Below are 23,076 nucleotides of genomic sequence, written 5' to 3'. Positions count from 1 at the left end.
AACTTTAAACAGTAGCTAGTCAGATGATACAGCTACAACTTGTATTACCTCTTGTTCCTTTAACTGAGTTTTGTCTAGGTAGGAATGGGGTGAATTAGTACTAGAATTGGAGCTTACTGTGCTGCAATGACAGAGGAGATATCAAAAAGAAAATAAAGAGAAAAAGAAAGAAACTCTAGATGTTTTAATTTATATGGTGTCTCCTTTTGTAATGTACAGATAATATATGCAGTGGTAAAGTCCAGGGCTAATATTCCTGGAATGATTTGTCACATGAATGCAACCAGTACTTGAATTACAAGGGACTAGGTTACTTGCATTATATGGCATTATAGGAGTTACTGATTTTAACGGCATGAATTGTCTAAATTTGCCAGTAGTCCCTAAGCTTGGTTTTATGGATTTCATCAACTGGTCCTCACTATTCTGGCTTGTAGTTCAACAGTGGGTGCAACCTTGCAGTTTAAATACAGTGGTATTCTGTTGCTATACTACAAATTGAAAGTTACTGTTTCATAAGTTCATAACCTTGTCTGTATCCTGAACAAACTGGAACAAGGTGATTTGGCTACTTATTGTTAGAAAAAATGCTGATGGCCCAAAGCTGTATTAATATGAAAGCTTTTGAATATATTGCATAATTGCTTGAGCCTCTTATTTCTAATATATTCAAGAATAATGCAGTTGATGTAGTGAGTATTTAAGGTATGTTATCTTAGATCATCCTTCCCTTCTGACTTGAAGAGAGCCTTTACACAATGTGAACTCTGATTCCAAAAGGAAATATCACTTTTTAGTAAGTAGATTTGATCTAAAATTAATCTATATTATGGAATAGTACCACCAAAACGGAAACAAATGCCTACCAAATTGGATTTAGTCTGTGTTATGCAGTCTGTTAGTGTGCTTTCTTGTACTACGTGACACTTTTGTAAGCAATATTGCAAGATCAAAATGATTTTTAAGAGGCCTTTAAAAAACTGTCATCTTATTTCCCATTTAAATGGAGCTCTTGTAGTGAAGTATATTCCACTCATTGTCATTTGGCATAAATCAAACAAAAATATTGTTACCACACATTATTATGTTTTAAAAAAAGCACTGTTTACAAAAAAGCACTGTTTAGGAACAGTTTGAGTCTTGACTAAATGTGCACAATGGAATGATGATCCTGGGATTCGTCTCTGAGAAACAGCTGCTATAACATAATTCTATTATTTAATGGGAAAATGTAACTATTTAGAGATGTAATATTTATTAGACAGGCTGTTATTAGCAGAATTATGTGCTTCTTCTTTCTAGACTTTGCAATTTAGTATCCATAGCACCATCTTCTAAAGTAAAACTTTATATATAATGTTCCAGAAAAAATGTAGTAAATTGAATCATTTGTGCTTTATTGTGGTGTTGGCCATCAGCTCAATTATTATGCATATATAGTTATCAGCTTAATTGAATAATACATGTTGGCATTCTGTGGTCAGGAAAGTGACTGTTCAGGATGGTGCTGGTTTTTATAGGATTCTTGGTTGGTACCACTTCTCTCAGTAGAATAGCAAAACGCAAGAGCTTAGTTCATCCCAAGAAAAACCAAAGAAAGCATTGTCCCTCTCTACTCTCTTAGGGCTCCTTTGAGGGGAAGTACCAAAGATTGTTACCACCACCACCACCACCATTTTCATTACTAGGCATCTAAAAAGGCCAGAACTGGTGCAGCAGCAGAGAGAGGAGAGGGGATCAGTGCTTCTTTTAAATACTCCCAGGGTGAAATAAAGCTTTAATCTTATCTACCCAGATTACGGGATGTGTGTTTTTATATATATATAGAAGAGTTATGGTACGGTATGTACATTGACCACTGCATACATTGGCCCTGGTTTTGGAAGGTTGACTTAATTTCCTATCTCTCTTTGAGTTTGCCCTTACAATTAGTTCTCCTCCCTTAGCTCACCCGGAGTTTTTAAATCATTTTATGTACATGCGGCCTGCCCTTTTTCTGTCTGTCATTATGCTTAGTTTCTATGTTTTGTGTATATTGTTTTATATGCTTTGATGTTTTATATTTTACTGTTATGTTGTTTATTTGCTTGTAATTTGTATTGTTATATTGTAATTTTTGTTCGGGCTTGGTCCCATGTAAGCCGCTCCGAGTCCCCTTTGGGGAGATGGTGGCGGGGTACAAATAAAATTTATTATTATTATTATTATTATTATTATTATTATTATTATTATTATTTCTAGACTTATACATGATTGTATACATGACTTAGCACTGCCCCCCCCCCCTTCCGAACAAAGCCCTCACAGACATGAAGTTATTATGTTTTTGTATCATATCATGAAGGAGTGGCCTTTGGATGGAGGTAGTCTGGTACATTTTAACAATACACAGACACTTTCGGAAACTATATACCATTTTAGAATGAAAATATAAGGCTATCTCACAGTGGATCATATTATTAGCCATACAAGGCCAGTGCCATCTATACTTCTTCACGGAAGTATCTCACGGTTTTATTTGGAGCTACATTTAAAAAAAACCCAAAACAGAGATGCTGAGAATTTAACCAAGATATGGCTACTACTTCTGAGGAAAGTATTTATTTTGCCTTCCCCACAATGAAGTGAACATTTGCTTCACAGAGATAAATGGCTTCTCTTTTTAAATGTTAGAACATGAAACAAAAACTAGAGTTACAAGTGACTTTCACATCTGCTTTTACTATATGTTGTAATGTACAAAGCAACCCTGCAGCCACTAGTACTCACAGCAGTCCTTAACAGACACAAGAGAAACTTCCCTCTAAGTGGAAATTTCTATTTCTGTTTAGGAGGCTTGTTTGATCCCATTGTTCCTTACAATTTAGCCAGTTTCCATGGTTAAGTATGTTTTGGCTAAAGTACAAATGGATGGGTTAAACAGAGTATAGGGTTTATTGACCAGAGCTGTAGATCCTTTTAAATCTATATTGCAGCAAAGCTATGTTTTAAGTTTTCACGTTCTGTATTTGAAAAGAGCAGAAAACACAGATTGAAGGGAGCAGTTGGCCTAATCTCACAGGTGTGCATTTAAACATAAGCATTGTCTTGTAAAACTTTCATTAGCTATAGTGGTTTGCTGACGAAATGTATGAACCCATCCTTTGCAACTATGACGCATTTTTAAGTGAACATAGGAGGTGGATCACACAATATTGGATTTCTTCTTTGCAAAAAAACAGGTTTTATTTCAGACCTATGCATATAGCAACTTCATGCGTTTTTCTAGTAAAAATATCCAGGATTTATTTTCAGAATGTTTAAATGGGTGTCAACTTGGAAATATATGTTCTTCATTTCAATATGGCTGCAGAATGTTATCTGCCAAAAAATGGAAATATGTGTTGCCATATGTAGCAATTGCAGAATAAAAGCTTTGGGTGTGGGAAAATAAAAAGAAAAGCGAACAGATCTCCTTGAGTTCATTGTGCTCTTAATTCCGGGGGAGATACGATCAATATAAAAGCAGTTGGTAAAGTGCAGTGGAGATAGGTGGTCAAATGGTCCCTAGTACTTGTCAGTCAGAGACAACAGCCTCCCTTTTTTGACCTTGTTATTGCATACATATATTAGATATGTTTGGTAGAAAGTACATGCATTTGTGTGTGTGTGTTGTTGTTTTTTTTGGGAATTAGTTGTATTTGTGAATTCACTCTTAGCGAATCTCATGCCATTTCAGAATATGTGTACTGGAATAGATGCCAAGACATGGGCCATCAGCTTGATATCCTTTTGACTTTGGACATTTACTGAATAACTGCCGAGCTGTTCTTGATGCATGAATATTGTCTGTTACTGGCTTTTGTTTACACAAGACATGGCATTGCACTGATTTAACACCATCTTGTAATTTATTGTGATGATTGTGTGACTACTTGCAAAGACTTTCAGTTTTTTTCTTGATGTTCAAATGTGCTCAGAATAAAATAAACTCTTTGTCACAGGTCAATTTGAGTTTACTTACTTACCAGTAGTTATTTTCTGAAAATACTAGGGCAAAAATTTGCAAATGCTCAGTTGAATAGAATTGTTGGCACACTGATGTGGCTAATGAGATCCCGTTCCAACCATCAGTTGCAACACAGACTAAGTTCTGGTGACCCATAGGATTAACCTGAGATCTTCACCAGTACTTAGCAAATGTATGCACTGTAAGTAGAATTCTTATGAAATGAATTACAAAATTACTAGTATTCTTTGATTGTGCACTATTTAGCATTATTTATATTTATATTGTCTAATGAAAATATGAGAGCTGGGGTTTCATTATAGCTTTCTATCCATGAATTTGCTTTGGAGTGTGATGATTGCAATTGCGAAATTGCTCTCTTATAACTCTGTTAAGATACTGTAATGCCAAAACTATTTTTAGCTCTGCACGCCTTTGCACTTTTCCAAGCCATCTTATATACTGTCTCATGGGCATTTTCCTCTATAGTTATAAAAGTATTTGGCACCATTTATAAACTTGCTCTAAATATCCTAAGAGTATGCAGAAACAATTTAAGTTCTGACTGTAACATTTGAGATGAAATATCAATATAATTGAAATTACACAAGCTTATTAATTTAACATATGTTCTTATGAAAACAAGGGCTTATCCTGCCTGCTTTTATTTTCCACATGTTGAAATACTCCCTCTGTTTAGTTTGGAAATGGTCTCTTTGTGTTCTTTATTCATGTAAGATGCAATTTTTAAGAGAAAGCATGCATATTTGTGTACTAACTGAATACGAGATGGTTGCTTCAGAATTTCCAGGGCAAGAATAACCCAATTCCAACATTACACTGGCACAGCAAAGTCAGTGTGACATAACTTCTTCTCTTCTTCTTTCCTTCCCCTCTGTAGCCTAGAAGGTTTCTCATCAGATGCTTGTGGTGCATGGTGGTGCATGGTTGTTGAAGTGGGCTTTGGGGGTGGGGTACAGAAGCAATTCCATCAGTGGATGTTTCATGGATGGATTTAGGCTAATACTTCCAGAGCACAGGATACAATTTGGGGATATGAGTTTAAAGAGGATATGGAGCAAATAATATTTATCTAGCTACATGATGTTCTTGTTCCCATCTGTTCTTGCTTTTTAAAATGGGTTTTAATTTTCAAAGAGAAGTTTGGGTATTTAGAGGCAGATTCTGAAAGACTGTAAATGTCAGTCAGGCAAATATCCATATAGATCATAACTATAGTGTAATATTTAAATTGCCAATGTGTTACCATAGAATGAAAATTAGATTTTTTTCTGGTTTGTGAAGAGTTTTGAGTGTTACATTCAAAAGAAGATTGCAAAGGGTAATTTTCTCAATTTCTGTAGTGTAGAAATTGAAATTACCTAAAAATTTAAAGATTTTGTGGTACTCACATCTCAAGGTATTGATGTAGCCTGAATTTCACACTTCTGGCCCAGAGAGGACTGCAGTGCCTATCACAGCTGTTTGTCAATGGATATGAGATATGCAACAAAGACCACAATGATTGGATAAGGTCTGTTTGATAACTTTCTCCTTGTTATATAGTAAGGACAGGAAAGCACCCTTCAAGGCCAAATTGTGATATAAGGTCTTAAGCATTGAAAGCAGCCTTATAATGCAGAGCCTTCTTGTTAACCCTTTACTACAGATCTGAAGTGAGAAGATAAGCTCCTACCCAGTGACTTTGTGACTGAAGAATTTCACACTTAAGGCTCCTGTTTTTCTTTATTGGGTCAGCATTAAAGCAAGTTGCTAAAGTGCAACATGTATCATTTCATTTCAAGGCTAAGAAAACACTTTATTCCCAGTAATACTTCTTTTTATGACCATACAAATATCCACTTAAAGAATAATACCATCATCACTAGAAACTATCAAGACATTGTAAAATATTTAACTAAGCATTTTCCTAGACTCAACAAAGAGAACTTTCAAGTTTCATATCTGTAAATATTCAAAGCCAAAGATGTCTGCAGAAAAAGCCTTGGTTTTGATCGTTAAGAAAAAAGTAACTGTGCATTTGAATGTTTTAGGGAGTTGGTAATGAGTAGTTGACATGTGCAATGGAGGCTAGGCAGAAATAACACTAATTGCCTAAAATGGGGTTTTGAAACAAAACTAATGCTTATGTAAATATTAATTTTGTATGTGATGCAATGTAAGGATTGTCCCTACTTGTTGGAATAAATTTGCTTTAGATTGTTAATCTGTCTTTTTATAATGAGATTACTGCAGCACAGGAAGTATCAGTATTACCACAAGCTACTCCTTGTGATATGGTATTTGAGGGGGAAATCTTGGCAACATCTTCACACATTCAAGTATCAGTAACTCTATTCATTCGGTTACAGCCAGCTCTTTTCACCGGTGGTAAAGGATAAGCCTCTCCAGGTTCTTCTCAACACAATAGATCTTCGTGGTACAGGTGCAGCTGGTTAGATTTGACTTCTTCAACCTTGCCATCTTATTCTCCCCATGATCCTGAAGATCTCATTGGTCTTGAGTTAAACACCATGGGTGGAAGTGTTGTCATCATAAGGGAGATTGTCTTTGCTACCATCACTGCAGTATACAATCTCTCCTTGTTTTCAGTGTGTACACCTTTAATCTCTGGACTACCTCTTCTATAGGGTCTACAGGTATGCAGACTGTTATTGGATGTCAGAGGAGGAACTCTACCATTATCAATAGCATGATCAAGAATTTTCTCACCATAACTCTGAAGCAATGGCTGTACCACCTGATCATCCAACTTTATCTTCATTTGCTTCTCCCTTGATTCTTAGAATTGGGATGTAGTAGACCAAACTCAGGAACAGCAGTCAAGTACAGGACTCCCACTTCTGATCCAAACATGGAAGCAGATCCATCAGAGAATTGATCATTTACCCCATCTTGAGCACATTGGATTCCACTTTGTTTTAGACTTTGTTGTCATCCTCCTTTCCTCTCCAGTGCCTATCATGGTGGTGACCCCATGAATTTTATAGGGTTTTGTAGGCAGGGAATATAGATGGTTGTGTTAGTTCGTTCCTCTGAAATATAGGTATTTGTTGGTGATCTCCTATCCAAGTATTAACTATGACTTACTCTACTTATCTCCCAAGATTAAATAAAATCTGGTGTGCTTAGGGTATTTAGTCCATGCTTATGTTATAGAATTTTTTAAAAATAATATGGATAACAGAAGTCTTCATTCTAAAACATTGCAAAGACTTTAAATCCAATGTATTGTCGAAGGCTTTCATGGCTGAAATCACTAGGTTCTTGTGGGTTTTTTCGGGCTATAGAGCCATGTTCTAGAGGCATTTCTCCTGACGTTTCGCCTGCATCTATGGCAAGCATCCTCAGAGGTAGTGAGGTCTGTTGGAATTAGGACAATGGGTTTATATATCTGTGGAATGGCTGGGGTGCGGCAAGGAGCTCTTCCCTGCTGCAGTTAGGTGTGAATGTTTCAGCTGATCACCTTCATTAGCATTTGAAGGCCTGCCTGAGCCTGGGAAAATCTCTTGCTGGGAGGTGTTAATCTGTGCCTGGTTGTTTCCTCTCTGTTGTTTTGCTGTTGTAATTTTAGAGTTTTTTTTAATACTGGTAGCCAGATTTTGTTCATTTTCATGGTCTCTTCCTTTCTGTTGAAATTGTCCACATGCTTGTGGATTTCAATGGCTTCTCTGTGTAGTCTGACATGGTGGTTGCTGGTGTGGTCCAGCATTTCTGTGTTCTCAAATAATATGCTGTGTCCAGGCTGGTTCATCAGGTGCTCTGCTATGGCTGACTTCTCTGGTTGAAGTAGTCTGCAGTGCCTTTCATGTTCCTTGATGCGTGTCTGGGTGCTGCGTTTGGTGGTCCCTATGTAGACTTGTCCACAGCTGCATGGTATACAGTAGACTCCTGCTGTCTCCCCCACATACGACCTAGCAAAATTTCTTGCTGCACAGTTACAAAGCCATATTGGGCTCACTACACACTACATCAAGGACTCAGCCCACTTCATAGAAAAAATCAGCAATCTCAAGCTAAATACCAACGACAAACTGATCAGCTTCGATGTGGTATCTCTATTTACCATGGTCCCAGTAGCAGACACCATGGCACTCATCAACCAGAGGTTCCCAGAAGACATCACGGCTCTGTTTCACCATTGCCTCACCACCAGTTACTTTCAGTGGGACAATGAATTCTATGAACAGAAAGATGGAGTAGCTATGGGGAGCCCTCTCAGCCCGGTCATAGCTAACTTCTACATGGAACACTTTGAAAAACAAGCCCTGGAGACAGCAACCAAAAAGCCCACGATATGGTTCAGATATGTGGATGACACCTTCACCATTTGGAGCCATGGAGAAGAAGAACTCAACAGGTTCCTGGACCATCTTAACAGCATCCACCCAAACATCCAGTTCACCATGGAAAAAGAAAATGAAGGAAGACTGCCTTTTCTAGATGTCCTAGTCATCCGCAAACCAGATCAACAATTGGGTCACACCGTCTACAGAAAACCCACACACACAGATAGATATCTACATAAAAACTCCAACCATCACCCAGGTCAAAAAAGAAGCACCATTAAAGCCTTGGCAGACCGTGCAAAAAGAATCTGCGAACCCCATCTCCTCCAAGATGAACTGAACCACCTCAACTGGGCTCTCCAGGCCAATGGATACTCCACCTCAGACATCAGAAGAGCTGCAAGACCAAGAACAAACCACGAGAGTAAAGATGAAGATCCACCCAGAGGAAAAGTGTTCCTGCCATACATCAAGGGAACCACTGATCGCATAGGGAAGCTGATGAGGAAACACAACATACAAACAATCTGCAAACCCACCAAGAAAATCCAACAAATGCTCCGTTCAGCAAAGGACAAGAGGGATCCTCTCACCTCTGCAGGAGTCTACCGTATACCATGCAGCTGTGGACAAGTCTACATAGGGACCACCAAACGCAGCGCCCAGACACGAATCAAGGAACATGAAAGGCACTGCAGACTACTTCAACCAGAGAAGTCAGCCATAGCAGAGCACCTGATGAACCAGCCTGGACACAGCATATTATTTGAGAACACAGAAATGGTGGACCACACCAACAACCACCATGTCAGACTACACAGAGAAGCCATTGAAATCCACAAGCATGTGGACAATTTCAACAGAAAGGAAGAGACCATGAAAATGAACAAAATCTGGCTACCAGTATTAAAAAACTCTAAAATTACAACAGCAAAACAGCAGAGAGGAAACAACCAGGCACAGATTAACACCTCCCAGCAAGAGATTTTCCCAGGCTCAGGCAGGCCTTCAAATGCTAATGAAGGTGATCAGCTGAAACATTCACACCTAACTGCAGCAGGGAAGAGTTCCTTGCCCCACCCCAGCCATTCCACAGATATATAAACCCATTGTCCTAATTCCAACAGACCTCACTACCTCTGAGGATGCTTGCCATAGATGCAGGTGAAACATCAGGAGAAATGCCTCTAGAACATGGCTCTATAGCCCGAAAAAACCCACAAGAACCTACTTTAAATCCACCTAAGAAAGACATTGTATTTAGTAATAGTGGTCACATTTACCCAAATATTATTTTGTATTTAACTACCTACAACAGGGTGTACTAGTACCGTTTTTTAAATGTCTCTGATTCATTTAATAAACATTTTTTTTCTATTTAACTTCGGAAAATTATAAGTTGATCTTAAGAGTATGGAGGCAAGAAGTGAGTTGTGTATATGCCTGAAACCTCATTTCTAATCCCGTTTGATGAATAACTTCATAACACTTAACTTGGACTCCACACTTGCATTAATTTTAGATATTTAAGTAAAATATTTGAGTTTAAAGCTACTTCAATTAAAACAACAGCAAGAAACTATATTTGGTATAAAATCAGCATTTTAGCGCCATGTTCTTTTTCTTGGGAGTCCAGGGACCTAAATGTATACTGTATATGATGCTATTGTATTGTAAATTAAAAACAAACAAAGGAATTAAATATTGAAAATCTGTGAGTTTTGGACCACCTTGTATAAGCTATATATCCAAGTGAAATAGATACATTGAATGAATGTGAATTGTTAATATAAGCAGATTTTACTCTAGTTTTAGAACTAATACATGCATTTGATTATTTTGGATTGCTGTAATGGCATATAAAATGTTCATAAATGGAAGTCAGAATAAAATTGAAATATGTGTATTCTTCTTCATCTTTTTAGATGATCGTATCCTGTTTTACACTAAATAAGCATTGACTTTGCTGCTATAAGTGAGCACTACTTGGGAAGGGTATAGTAGATGGACCTAAATATCAAGATGGTCTGCTATGCAAATATCAGTTAGGTATTTATGTACATTATTATGTTGATGTAAGTACTCTGAATGAAATTTCAAAGGGTGCTGTGTAATCGGGTTATCTGGAACACTAGGAAATTTGGAATTCCAAGATTTGCAGGGAATACAGTTCCAAGACTTGCAGTTTTAATTGTGCACCATCTAAAGCTACTGATGACTATGTGTATCACAGAGTAAATGACATTACAAGTGGTGTATTAAAAGTTTAGGTGCTTTCCTAAATGATTTGATGAATTCTTTGGTGTTTGAATTTTAGAAGAAAGCATTGTGCTATCAAATATTTGCTATAAAATTGAAAACATTTAAGATAGAAAATTTTTCTTTAATTGTGTGTACTGGGGGGGGGGGGGGGGAAGCAAATGTGGATCTATCCTAGGGGAGCACCAATCAAAAAGATCTTTCCCACTCCTTTGGGTATTGTATCCTTTAATTTATGTTTTTTAAAAGGGTGGAGATTATCCAGAGGTTTGGGGTGCAGTGTCACCTGTACTCGGATGACGTCCAACTCTGTCACTCCTTCCCACCTGCTACTAAGGAGGCTGTTCAGGTCCTGAACTGGTGCTTGGCAGCTGTGACGGTCTGGATGAGGGCTAACAAATTGAAATTGAATCCAGACAAGACAGAGGTATTCCTGGTCAGTCGTAATTGCGAACAGGGCATAAGGTTACAGCCTGTGTTGGAAGGGATTACATTCCCCCTGAAGATGCAGGTTCACAGCTTGAGTGTGATCTGGACTCATTGTTGAACCTGGAACTCCAGGTTTCGGCGGTGACCAGGGGAGCATTTGCACAGTTAAATCTTGTGTGCCAGCTGTGCCTGTACCTTGGGAAGTCTGACTTGGCCATGGTAGTCCACGCTCTGGTTACATCCCATATAGCAACATGCTCTGGTTACATCCCATATAGCAACACACTCTACATGGGGTTGCCTTTGAAGACTGTATGGAAGCTTCAATTGGTCCAATGGACAGCAGCCAGATTACTAACAGGAGTGACGCTCAGGGAGCATACAACTTCTCTGCTGCGCCAACTCCACTGGCTGCCAGTCTGCTACTGGGCACAATTCAAAGTGTTGGCTTTAGCCTATAAAGCCCTAAATGGTTCTGGCCCAACTTACCTGCCTGAATGCATCTTCCCTTACAAACCAGCTAGGACTTTAAGATTGTCCAGGGAGGCCCTGCTCTCGATCCTGCCTGTGTCACAAACATGTTTGGTGGGGACGAGAGACAGGGCCTTCTCAGTGGTGGCCCCTCGGCTATGGAATGCCCTTCCTGGGGACATTAGATCAGCCCCCTCCCTCTTAACATTTCAGAAGAGAGTCAAGACTTGGTTATTTGAGCAAGCGTTTGAAAATGCAAGGTAAAAGACAGGAATTTGAACGACTGGACAACGAGATGAGACAATGTTTTAATAGGAGACACAAATATGTATGCTTTTAGTATTCTTGTTACAGTTTTATATTATGTGTTAATGTTTTAAAATGTTTTATGGTGTTTTGAGGCATTGAATCGTTGCCATTGTAAACCGCCCTGAGTCGCTTAAGGGCTGAGAAGGGTGGTATACAAATATAGTAAATAAATAAAATACATAAATAAACATAAATTTGATTGTGCTTTATTATATTATTAATTCTGTGTACAGCAGTGGTTCTCAACCTGTGGGTCCCCAGGTGTTTTGGCCTACAACTCCCAGGAATCCTAGCCAGTTTACCAACTGTTAGGATTTCTGGGAATTGAAGTCCAAAAACATCTGGGGACCCCAGGTTGAGAACCACTGGTGTACAGTAAAACTCCCATATCTGTTGGAAATGGGTTTTTGAGTTTATAGCGGTAACAGGAAACTGTGATTTTCCTAGAGAGGACATGTTACATCCTGCAGGTTGACTCTGTGGAACCTCAGGTGGAGGCATACCATAGACTCACATAGAGGACCTATAAAATTCCTATAAAGGACATATTTTGGGGATGTGGGTAGGTGAAATTGCGGATACCGGTCCCATGGGTACAGTCATCATGCTGTTCTTGAGGCCATGCTTTTTATCAGAATGTGAATATGGTAGTCAAACTGATTACATTTAGCAAACAAGATGTTGGAGTAGATATATTATTTCTGATTGTTCTTGGGTGTCTTACATTTGCTCAAATATATGTATATATTGTATATATTATTAAAATTTCCAAGCCTCAGTAAGGTAATTTTTGTGGCTTATGCCGTATATCCTAAAGTTAAGCATACTCATCCTTTATTAGTACTTGAATGGATGACCACCAACAAACACCAGGAGCTGTAAGCTAATTTTAGAGATAGGAACTAGTGAAACCATCCGAGTCCTCCTGGAAATTATGCAGTCACTTTAAGTTTTCAGGGGACTTGAAGGCATGTACACATATATATGCAAGATAATGTTTTTATGTTGAATGTTTTTATATTGAATGTTTTATATTGTGTATAAGCTATTCTAAATTGTAAGTCGCTCGGAGCACTTTGGTGGAGAGCGACTAATTAAGAAATAAAGTGATGATGATGATGATAATTTACAATAACATGAGGTAGTTTGCAGCAACATAACATAGTATAGGCAGTCCCAGAGTTACAAACATCTGACTTATTAACAACGTATATTTAAGAACGGGGTGAGACAACAGTAAGTGAGAAAAATGTACTGCCAGGAAGGGAAATTCCCTCTTGAAAGACTTATCATAGAGAAAAAGTGTCTCCACTGAAGCTCTCGCACAAATTTTTGTTTCAACAACAAGCTAAAATTTTCAAAATCCAGTGATCACAGGGACAGAAAGTGAGGTGAAATCTAATGAGCAGAGAACAGATAACAAAGTAAACACTACAGGGGTGTTTTCCTTCTCTGTACAATCCAAAGTACTGATATATATATGTATATATATATATAGAGAGAGAGAGAGAGTGTGTGTTACACTTAAAATGCCCCTATCTTGTTTGTAATTTGGAGACGGCTTGTATAGTAGAAGATTGCCACAGTACCAATTTATAAACGAAATATATAGTAAAGGCACAAAAACTTTTCATGTTGCTACTGATCAACTAAAGAAGTGAATACATTATTTTTTGACATATCATTCCTCATGATTTTTTTGTGTGTGTCAGGAGCGACTTGAGAAACTGCAAGTTGCTTCTGGTGTGAGATAATTGGCCATTTGCAAGAACGTTGCCTCAATGTTTTAAAGTTTTACCATCCTTGTGGGAGGTTTCCCTCATGTCCCCGCATGGGGAGCCAGAGCTGACAGAGGGAGCTCATCTGTGTTTTCCCCTTGTGCTGGCAGGTCTTCAGTCCTGTTGGCACAAAGGTTTAACCCACTGCGCCACCAGGGACTCCTTTCACTCATTTCTCATGATGTCACTCAGCAAGACTTGCTAGAAAGAATTCAGGGGCCCACCATCACAGAAGAAGCTTCATTTTGTGTGTTGTGCTTATATCTAATTCTCCTTGAATGAGTGCCTAGTGTGATTCATATATTTCTCCCTGAAATGGGACTACCACTGGCTAGATGTATACTTGTTTAATTTAGCTGATACTTTAGCCACTGTTGTTTCTGAAAAAGTTGTGTGCAAGTGTGTGTGTGTATGTATGTGTGTGTACATGAATACTACTACTGTTTTAGGAAATTTAATTAAAAATAAATCCTGGATTTTTTGGTTCTCTTTCTAAAACTGATATTTGTGTTTACTTGCAGGATCGCACAAGAACTTTCGACATGCATTCACTGGAGAATTCACTAATTGACATAATGAGAGCTGAAAGTGATTCACTGAAAGGTAAACTTGGATTACTGTTTTTCCTACAGTAAATAATTAGGCTGACATAGCTGGACAGCCTATGAAGTTTGAATATTTATTAAATAGCTAAAATATTTGCTTTCTTCTGTGATTTGATAGTTTTAGTTTTTTCTGACTCTTCGGTCTCCTTTTTTATTTAGCTCAAGAAGCAGCTTTTGGTAAACCATTTCTATGCATAATGTACTCCTTGGAAAAATAACATTTCAAATTTTTGCCTATATTTTCCAATTTTTACATGGTTTCAAGAGATTTTCAAATGAGTAGAAATAGTATGGAGTCAAACACTGAAGCTGATCAGTAATTTTTTTCCTAGCCAATTAGCATATTTTTCTTGAAATAATATTGATAAAACCAGTATATCTTGAGTACTTCTTTCCTTCCAGCATAGCACAGACATCACTGGCAAGAGTTGTTAGAGTTGTAGAGGCTTCATTAAACTAGAAGGGGATCGATGGACTGACCCTTGAGCTATGTTGATGTTGACTGTCGTGTAAACCAGAGGAACAAATAGGGCAGATAGATATTGACTACCTTTGACAGATTCTAGTTAATGTTGTTTTACATTTCTCAATAGTCCATCATACAGTCTTTGGTACATCATGATGTAGAATAGGCCACTGAATAGAAGTTTGTGGTTTAGATAGCTAGGGTTATGTGAAACTTACAGTTTCACATCATAATCTTTTCATATTCTTTACATTATAGGAAATGTAGTTCTTGTGGGCTGATATCTTTGCCTTCACCTCCCATATCCACTCAAGTCAGGGATTAGATGGAAACTACATTTTCCTGTGATACAGAATGGCCCAAGCATTTCTTGCATCATTCAGGATTCAAATGTAGTCTTAGTATGGTATGGATTTGTACTGCTTCCATTATTTTGGGGTGTCAAAGTGGCAATTTCAGGCCTGGGCCTATTAAAAAATCTTTTAGATTCAGGTACGTGGATTAATAGCACTGGCAATCTTGAGTAAGCTTCTGCCTTGCCCCATTTTTTAATATTGCAGACTCCAAGAAGTCTAGGCCTGATCTAAAATGGAAGATGACCTCTTAACCCCAGAACTGAAATCTGATAAACCATATCACTGGCACCACTGCTGCAAAAAACCTTTGCCAGAACCATCTCTGTGGGTGCACATGTTCTCTGCTTTGAATGCAGAATTAAATTAAATTGGATGCAGAATGAATTAAATGTCTGCCATTTTACAAAATAAACAATTTGACAAAATAAACAGTGCATTTACCTGCTGAAAATGCAAGAATTTTGACCAGTTTTGAACTCATATAAATATTTCTTCTGTTGTAAATAGGTTTGGATATTCATGAAAAATCATTTGGAAACGTAATGTTATGCAAGTCATTTATCTTGTGTGGGCTCAGTACTTAAGCAATAGTTTTAGCTTACATGTCATGGGGTTTTATGTGTTCAACTTTTTATTTATTCAGTTTGTCCCAAGCATTTGCTGTTCTTTATTACTGACCTTGGGAGGCTAGAGCAGATTTATGGTCTTCTTTGAAAGTAATTTCTTCTGTTGTTGAGGCTGCTGGTAGTAATACAATTACCTTAAAATTTTAATTGTGATTCTTGCCTCAAAGAATCCCAAAATGCTTGATAGACTGACAGGATAGCATTGCTTCCTCTCTCTTCTGGGGTAAAAAGCAGTAGCTTTTACTGTCATCATCCTACATAGTAATTTAGGGTGGGAAATGCATTATTCAGATAAAAATAAATAGTCATATATTTTCTCCAATCCAGGTTCAATAGAGTTTTCTGTGCCATGATTTTTTTTTTAAAGAAATGTGAAATGAACCAATGATTATTACTATAGTAATACAGTAATATTATTTTGCACTTTGTGGCAGTGAATAAATTTCCCATCCACTTCACATGTTCCTATTCATAAATAGGCTGGAATTAAAAATATACCTTGCCTTTTCTAGAAGCTAGTTCTACCCTTTGTAATGTAAATTATTTAATAATATGTTGCAATTGGAGAACTTTCATGTCTTAAACAACAATGAAGACCATAAGTTACTGCTTGATTTCAGTCAGGTTTTATTAGTGTTTGGTCCCACAATCTTGCCGGAGACACAATAAGTTCCTTATTTGTGTACTAGATAAAATTGTATTTTGTTTTCTTTTGGGAGAGGAAGACAGACATCAAATCTCTTAATAGTTCCCATGTGTCTTGAGGCTAGTGAAGAGGAGTTTCAAGCCAAATTATTATATTGCTTTTCAGAGGCAGAATTTTAAGGTGTCCAGTTCTTACCCTTCTGCTAATTATGCCTTTTCCCCACAAGACAGTTATTTATTTATTTATTTATTTATTTATTTGCAGTATTTATATTCCACCCTTCTTATCCCGAAGGGAACTCAGGGTGGATTACAATGCACATATACATGGCAAACATTCAATGCCATAGGCATACAACATATATAGATAGATACACAGAGGCAATTTAATGTTCCATCTTTTCTAGCTTCATGAGGGTATGCTCGATTGTGGCTACAGGGGGAGCTGTCGCTTCACTGTCCATTTGTGACACTGAGTCCTTGATGAAGTACTTCCTCATTCTTACACACACTGCTACAAGATTTTATGATGTTGTAAATTAGTTAAACTAGCCTCCTTGCAAAATGGTACCTAAATTTCCTACTTGAGAGATACAACTGTCTTTTGGGCTGCATCAGTCAACAGCAAGCTAGACTATTCATGGTCGGGAGCTTACTCCGACCATAGCTGGCTTTGAACTCATGACCTCTTGGTCAGGAGTGATTTAATGCAGCTGCGCCACAGCCCGGTCTACATTACATGTAAAAGCTGGTTTTTATTAACTTCATATCTGTATTTCAATAAATACAGAGCAATAGGGATAACAACACTGTATGTATGTTACTATTAAAGGGGGTGGCAGTTGATTAATCATGTGGTGAGAACAGCATTCTGTATTATGCTACTAAATCTTCATAGGAAAAGAGAGTGATACAATACAAAGGTAATGTTACTATATTTTTGAAAGCAGTATCTACTGTGTGATGTAGGAGCAACTTCATTTGCACTCTTACACATCACTTTAATATAGTACCAATTCATGGTCTTAATTAAAAACCTGTGTTGGTTTTTAAAAGTATCTACATGTCTATACAGGGGGAATTAATTACTCTAATAGCCCATTTAATTCAGATGTAATAAAAATGTTGGAATTTTTTTTTTTACACAAACTGCAATAATCCCAGGGTCTCTATTGTTCCCTTCATCCACACAGTTCACTTTACTCTTTCCTCACACTGACAGCAAACCATAGTTTGTCATTACATCTAAACTGGGAAACTGGATTTTTCTTGGCTTGGATTATTAATCTAGCAGAGGTTTGTCTTGTTCAAATGAGTGCATGTTGTACATTTGTGTTTAGACCAAAACTGAAAAAAGTACTTTTTGTCTTTCAAGTTACAAAATCTTCCAAGAAGAAATTAGATTAAAAACAACTTTCCCAAGTGCTGGCTTAGAGTGCAGTTGCATTCAAGAACAAGTGGCTGTCACTTGCAGTTTTCACTGACATTCCCCATCTCTTGAGTCTTCCAACATATTGGGTTCATTGAACTGAGGGAGCATCTCAATTTTCAATAGCAGTTTAGAGAATTATAAGAATCACGAAGAGATCCTTCTGCCACTTGGGAAGAGACCCATGTTTTATATCTTCTTTGATGGACAGGGGAGTGGGAGCTGCTGGAAATCCTGCTTCCCAGTGGGACAGGAACCCTTTCCCATAGTTAGCTGGTGGATGGATTTGTGTAGGCCTGATCACATCAGTCTGATTTTCTTGGCCTGGGAAATATTTTATGTATTTTTAGTCAGATGCTTCATCCTGATAGTAGCTGGAGAAACTGACATAGTTTCCTTTCATAAATATGCAGTGCAGGTTGATAGGCTCCCCAATAGATCTAATCTAAAGTGGAATTGCTGTCAAGGTTCTTAATCATGAAGGCCTCATGTATGCACATTGGCTGTTTAATGTGAGATGTACACTTCATGTCATTTGTTCTATACCTAGTTTGTTACTAAAAGTTTCTCAAAATCTATTGACTAGATTTATTTGAGTTCATATTTCCCAAGGAAAATTGGGATATTGCAAAAGTTTAAAGCTTTTTGTCAGTTAAGTGAATACTGGTATCCAGATTTATAAATGTTGCTTTCATGTGCTACAGTTTATTTTTCAAGATGAAGTTTCCCTTAAGATGCTGTGAGAGAATTGATAGAAGGCTTTATCGCGTGTGAGTTTTTAAAAATAGATTACACTGTAACCTTAGAAAACATTCTAAGTCCCATGAAATAGGATTGGCATACTGAATAAAAGTAGCAGAGTTAACATCCAACTGAGTGCCTGGCTACGTGCTATATTCCTTGGTTTAAAAGCAAGCACATGTAAACTCAAAAATCTATTAAGTTTGTCTTTGGCCGTAGTAAACTTTTTAAGTTTTTACCACTGAACTTGCCAAGTTACACTTGAAAATGAGAAACTCTGAAGTTCCTACAGAAATGAATAAAGGGACATAGAGCGCGTGTACAGCTCTATTTCAATGTCATAGCTAAGATTAGAAATAAATGAGTGTTATATTGGCATGACTAATTTTCCTGTAATACGCCAGAGCAGCTATACACTTACTCTCTTCATAAAATGTTTGCTAATCAAGTGGAATCAATGCCTATGTCAGTTATTCTCAACTTTTCATCGTTGAAATGTTTTACTTTTCTAGTTCCCAGCATGATCAAAGGTTGGGGATTGTGGGAGTTGAAATTCAAAACAACTGGAATACAAAACCTATAATGAATGCTTTAATTTCACCTTCACAACAACTGTGTGGGTATATATATTGTAAGGCATATGATTTAGAGAATTAGCCCCAAACCAAAGAAAACAGAAAAAAAATGCTTCTAGAAAATGTAAAGTGGTTCACCTCTTGTTCTTGCAGGTAAAGATAGAAAAAAAGAGCCACTGTTTTAAACATGCAGAGCAAAACACACTGAGAACCCAGTTTGCTTATGAGTGGTAGTTTTGAAGAACAACAGGATCGATTTCTGAGATAATTCCTGTCTTGCACTGACAATGCTTGCAGACCACATTTTGATCCAGCACTCATAGCATGATTCATAGTCCATCCTGGTCATTGTAGATTAGCTTTTGTTTCAAGATCTCATGTCTTCTTGTAGTAAAAGCCAGTTCCTTAGCTTTAAAAAAATTATATGTGTACTTGTTCAGCGCTTTAAAAAAAAAACAGTGGCAGAAGATGTTTAATGGCCAAACGTTTGTACGCAAAAATATTATCAATTGCCATAGAACTTTGTTTTTACTGATCCATACCTGAATACTTTATTGTTTTTTTTTTGAGCACCTGTCATTTTCAGTGTGGTATTTATATCTACCGAAGTGTCTACAGAAGCTAGGAACTTAATTGCATTTTCTTTATGAGATACTTAACTTTCATGGACTATGTCACGTTATCTGAGATTATAGTTTAGTAATTTATTTATTTATTTGCTTTATTTCTATACTGCATTTTTCAGCCCAAACAGGCGACTCAATGCGGTTGGCAGACTAATGAAAAAAAACAAGCTATATACGTTCATGTTTATGTAGAATAAAATATAGCATGTGTACAAGCCCATAGCTAAAGGGGTAGTTTAGGGATTCAACCCACCCCAAAATTTTTCAGGTTAAAAAAAAACCTGGCTTATTTATGAATTTTAACTGGTTTACCAACTCCCCATGCTAAATCTATGAGAGGCAAAAATTCAAGGCCTTGTTGAGATCTTGTGCCAGATCAGGAGACACTGACCTGAAATGATATCTGGAGATTGCAGCTATGAACACCCAATATACTAGTCCTCAAATACAGAATGAACTAATAGACATTTGTGGTGACAAGATAGTCCAAAATTGGTGAAAGATGCAGTGCATCACAGTGTTTCTCTGTTTCTGCAGATGAAGCTTTAGATGTGAGTACCTCAGAACAGCTATCGTTCTCTGTAAGGCATGCTGATGTTGAAGCTGCAGGAGTAAGAGACGACTTTATAAGCATTGTGAAGATAAGTGATATGACAGGTGGAGGACTTGCAGGCATTATTTTGAAAACACTAGGAAAAATGGGCTGAACTTGCAATACTTGTGTAGACAGGATTATGATGGACCTGCTAATATGAATGGTCATATTAGTGGTGCACATAGTTACATTGCAGAAGTATCCAATGGCTGTCTACATCCACTGCAGTACTCACTCACTAAGTCTAGCCTTAGCAAAGAATTGCCACACCCCATCTGTCAGAAATGGCCAAGGAACAATATTATCTGAGCGCAGTTTCTTCAGAGCACCATCCCTCAAACTAGAATTGTTGAAGAAATATATAAACTGTTTCCCTGAATCAAGAGAAAACAACCTGTTACCATTTTGTGAAACCCATTGGGTTGAGCAACATTATGCAGTGTTACATTTTGTTGAACTGTACAGTGTAGTGGTGAGAACACTTGAAGAACTAAGAGAGTACTCTATACAACAGTGAGACTTCTTCCCAAGCTGGGCATCTTCTAGCTGTTCTGAATGCTGAATTTGTATTAACTATACGCATCATAAGAAAACTTCTGTCATCATCTCTTCAGCTTAGCAAAACATTAGTAGGTATGGATATTTTAGCCGTCTGTAACATGTCAACAGTCTCTTAGAAAAAGCCAGAGAAATGTGCACGGAATCTGTGAAAGAATTTCAGGAGACTTTTGACACAGCAATATCAGTGGTAGAGTCTATGGGTGGTGAAATTAGGATTCCTTGCAAGGCAGACTGGTAAAAGCAACATCCATGCAACTTCACTGACACCAAACAAATATAGGCTAAATATGTACATCCCATTTCTAGACTTATTCTGCAGTCAGCTTCAATAAAGGTTTACAAGGCACAGAGAAGTAGTTCAGGAACTGTAAGTGTTCCTGCCTGTTCATTGTAGCAATTTAAAATCCAGCTTGAACAAATACACAGAACTTTACAATAAATGCCTTCCAGATACTGACACATTGATGGAAGACTTTGACCTGTAGTGTTTTGAAAACACATAAGATGCATAATGGGGCAAGAATGACTGACTGGACTTGCTCTTTTGAATGTCCTTTGAAGTTTATCAATGGAGCCTGATTTCTGTCAAAGTGTATTTACACAGTTTTCAAGTGTTTCCAACAGGCATTGTGGTATTCTTTTGTAACCACTAAATTACAATTAAGAGTCATTTTCAGTTTTTTTAGACTTTGAACTTTGTAGCTAAAATAGAAATTTGATTTAATTAAGTCTATATAAAATATTTAATAAGTAATAGAATTTTAAATGATTTTGTGCTGTGGACCCACACTTTATGATTTACTAAAATAAAGTTTTAACCCCTCCTGATTTTTTTTTCTGGCTATGGGCCTACATGTGTGGCTCTGAAATATTAAGTTGTCCGAAAGCAGCAATAAAATGAGCCCTTATTATTGCTTCCTCAGTTTTGTGCATAAAAAAGCGGGTTATATGCATAATGAAGTATAAAGAAGCAGCTTATTGGAGGAAGCCCATCTCAAGTTCCTGGCCCATCCCAAAACTTCATGTAATCTACAGTGGTCAACCAAGAATTTCTGGGAAGCTCACAACCAGGGCATGAAATCAATAAGTCTCCCTTCTAACTGATGTTCAGTAGCACAGTGTCTCTACTGCAAATGGGCCTTTCAGTAGAAAAGAGCCAAAACCATGTCTGAGTCTGCTTGTAGAGAGAAAAAGTGGGGTATAAAGAAACATAATAATAATAATAATAATAATAATAATAATAATAATAATACATCTTTACTTCCATGACTGTTGATGAAAGAAATATTTTCTTTTGCCTATCATTAGATGCCTCTAACTCTGATATTAGAGAGAAATGAAGAGATGGTGGCTTCATTTTGTGCACATGGCCCATAAAGATCCCTTAAAAAAAATCCCAGTGGAAAATGTATTTATTTATTTATTTATTTATTTATTTGATATATTTAATATATTTATATCCCACTCTTCTCACTCTGAAGGGGACTCAGGGCATCTTGCAGATTATGGCAAAATTAAATGCCACATTATATATACAAATAAACAAATATAACATCTATATAAATAAAAATGTAATGTTTGTTTGTGGGATTAACAGAAGTCAAAAACCCCTGGACGAATTGGCACCAAATTTGGCAGCAAAACACATTCTAATCCGATCTATGTCTTCCAAACAAAAAAATCTTAAAAAATGAAGGTGAAATGACTTTAATACCCCCCCCCCCCAATACCTAACAGAGCATGCGCAAAAGGCCCTCTCCCCTGCGCGCAAGAAGACTGACGCACCAACCGTTCTGAGGGAAGAGGAGCCTCGCCATGGAATCCCTTTGCATGCGTGGGCCCTCCTTCCTCTTTGTTGGCTCCACCAAACACAGACCTCTCCTCCTCCTTTTCCCCCTGGAGAGACGGGTGTGTGGCTGCTTCATGTGGACGCTGCTCACCAGGCTTCACCTTCCCTTGCCTGGGTGCCGACAAGAAGGGTGTTCTACAGCACTCAGCCTTTCAGGGCCTGGCGGGGGCAGGAGGCATTTTTCAAGGTGGGCCTTGCTCACCCACATTGGCCCCTTCTTTCTGCCTCAGTTCCAGGGTGCCTTCCATATGACCCTGCCTGCATGCCCACCCACCAAACAGGGAAGGCGCCCCGAAGCCATGGCAGAAAGAAGAAGGGGCGGGGCGGCGCTGGTTGAGCAAGGCCCTGCAAGCCTACCTTTCTGCTGGAGCTCAGGCAAGAGATAGAGAAGGGAAGGAAAGAAAGTGGGAGAAAAGAAAGGAGAGAAAGAGGGCGGGAAAGAGAGAAGGAAGGATGGA

General features: G+C 37.8%; 1 protein-coding gene across 2 annotated transcripts in view; it reads left to right on the top strand.

Annotated features, from left to right (window-relative positions):
- The window catches only part of CPEB4 (cytoplasmic polyadenylation element binding protein 4), a 77,417-nt gene that overhangs the window by 9,194 nt on the left and 45,147 nt on the right, over positions 1-23,076 (top strand). For both annotated transcript variants that reach the window (XM_060765120.2, XM_060765119.2), the window contains exon 3: positions 14,066-14,147. In XM_060765120.2, coding sequence (XP_060621103.1) covers positions 14,066-14,147 — 82 coding nt within the window. The remainder of the gene's footprint in view (positions 1-14,065; positions 14,148-23,076) is intronic.

The sequence above is a fragment of the Anolis sagrei genome, chromosome 2 (assembly GCF_037176765.1).
Source record: "Anolis sagrei isolate rAnoSag1 chromosome 2, rAnoSag1.mat, whole genome shotgun sequence".
NCBI classification, from domain to species: Eukaryota; Metazoa; Chordata; class Lepidosauria; order Squamata; family Dactyloidae; genus Anolis; species Anolis sagrei.
The sequence above is the reverse complement of the archived record's forward strand: the minus strand, read 5'-3'. Positions and strand labels throughout refer to the sequence as shown.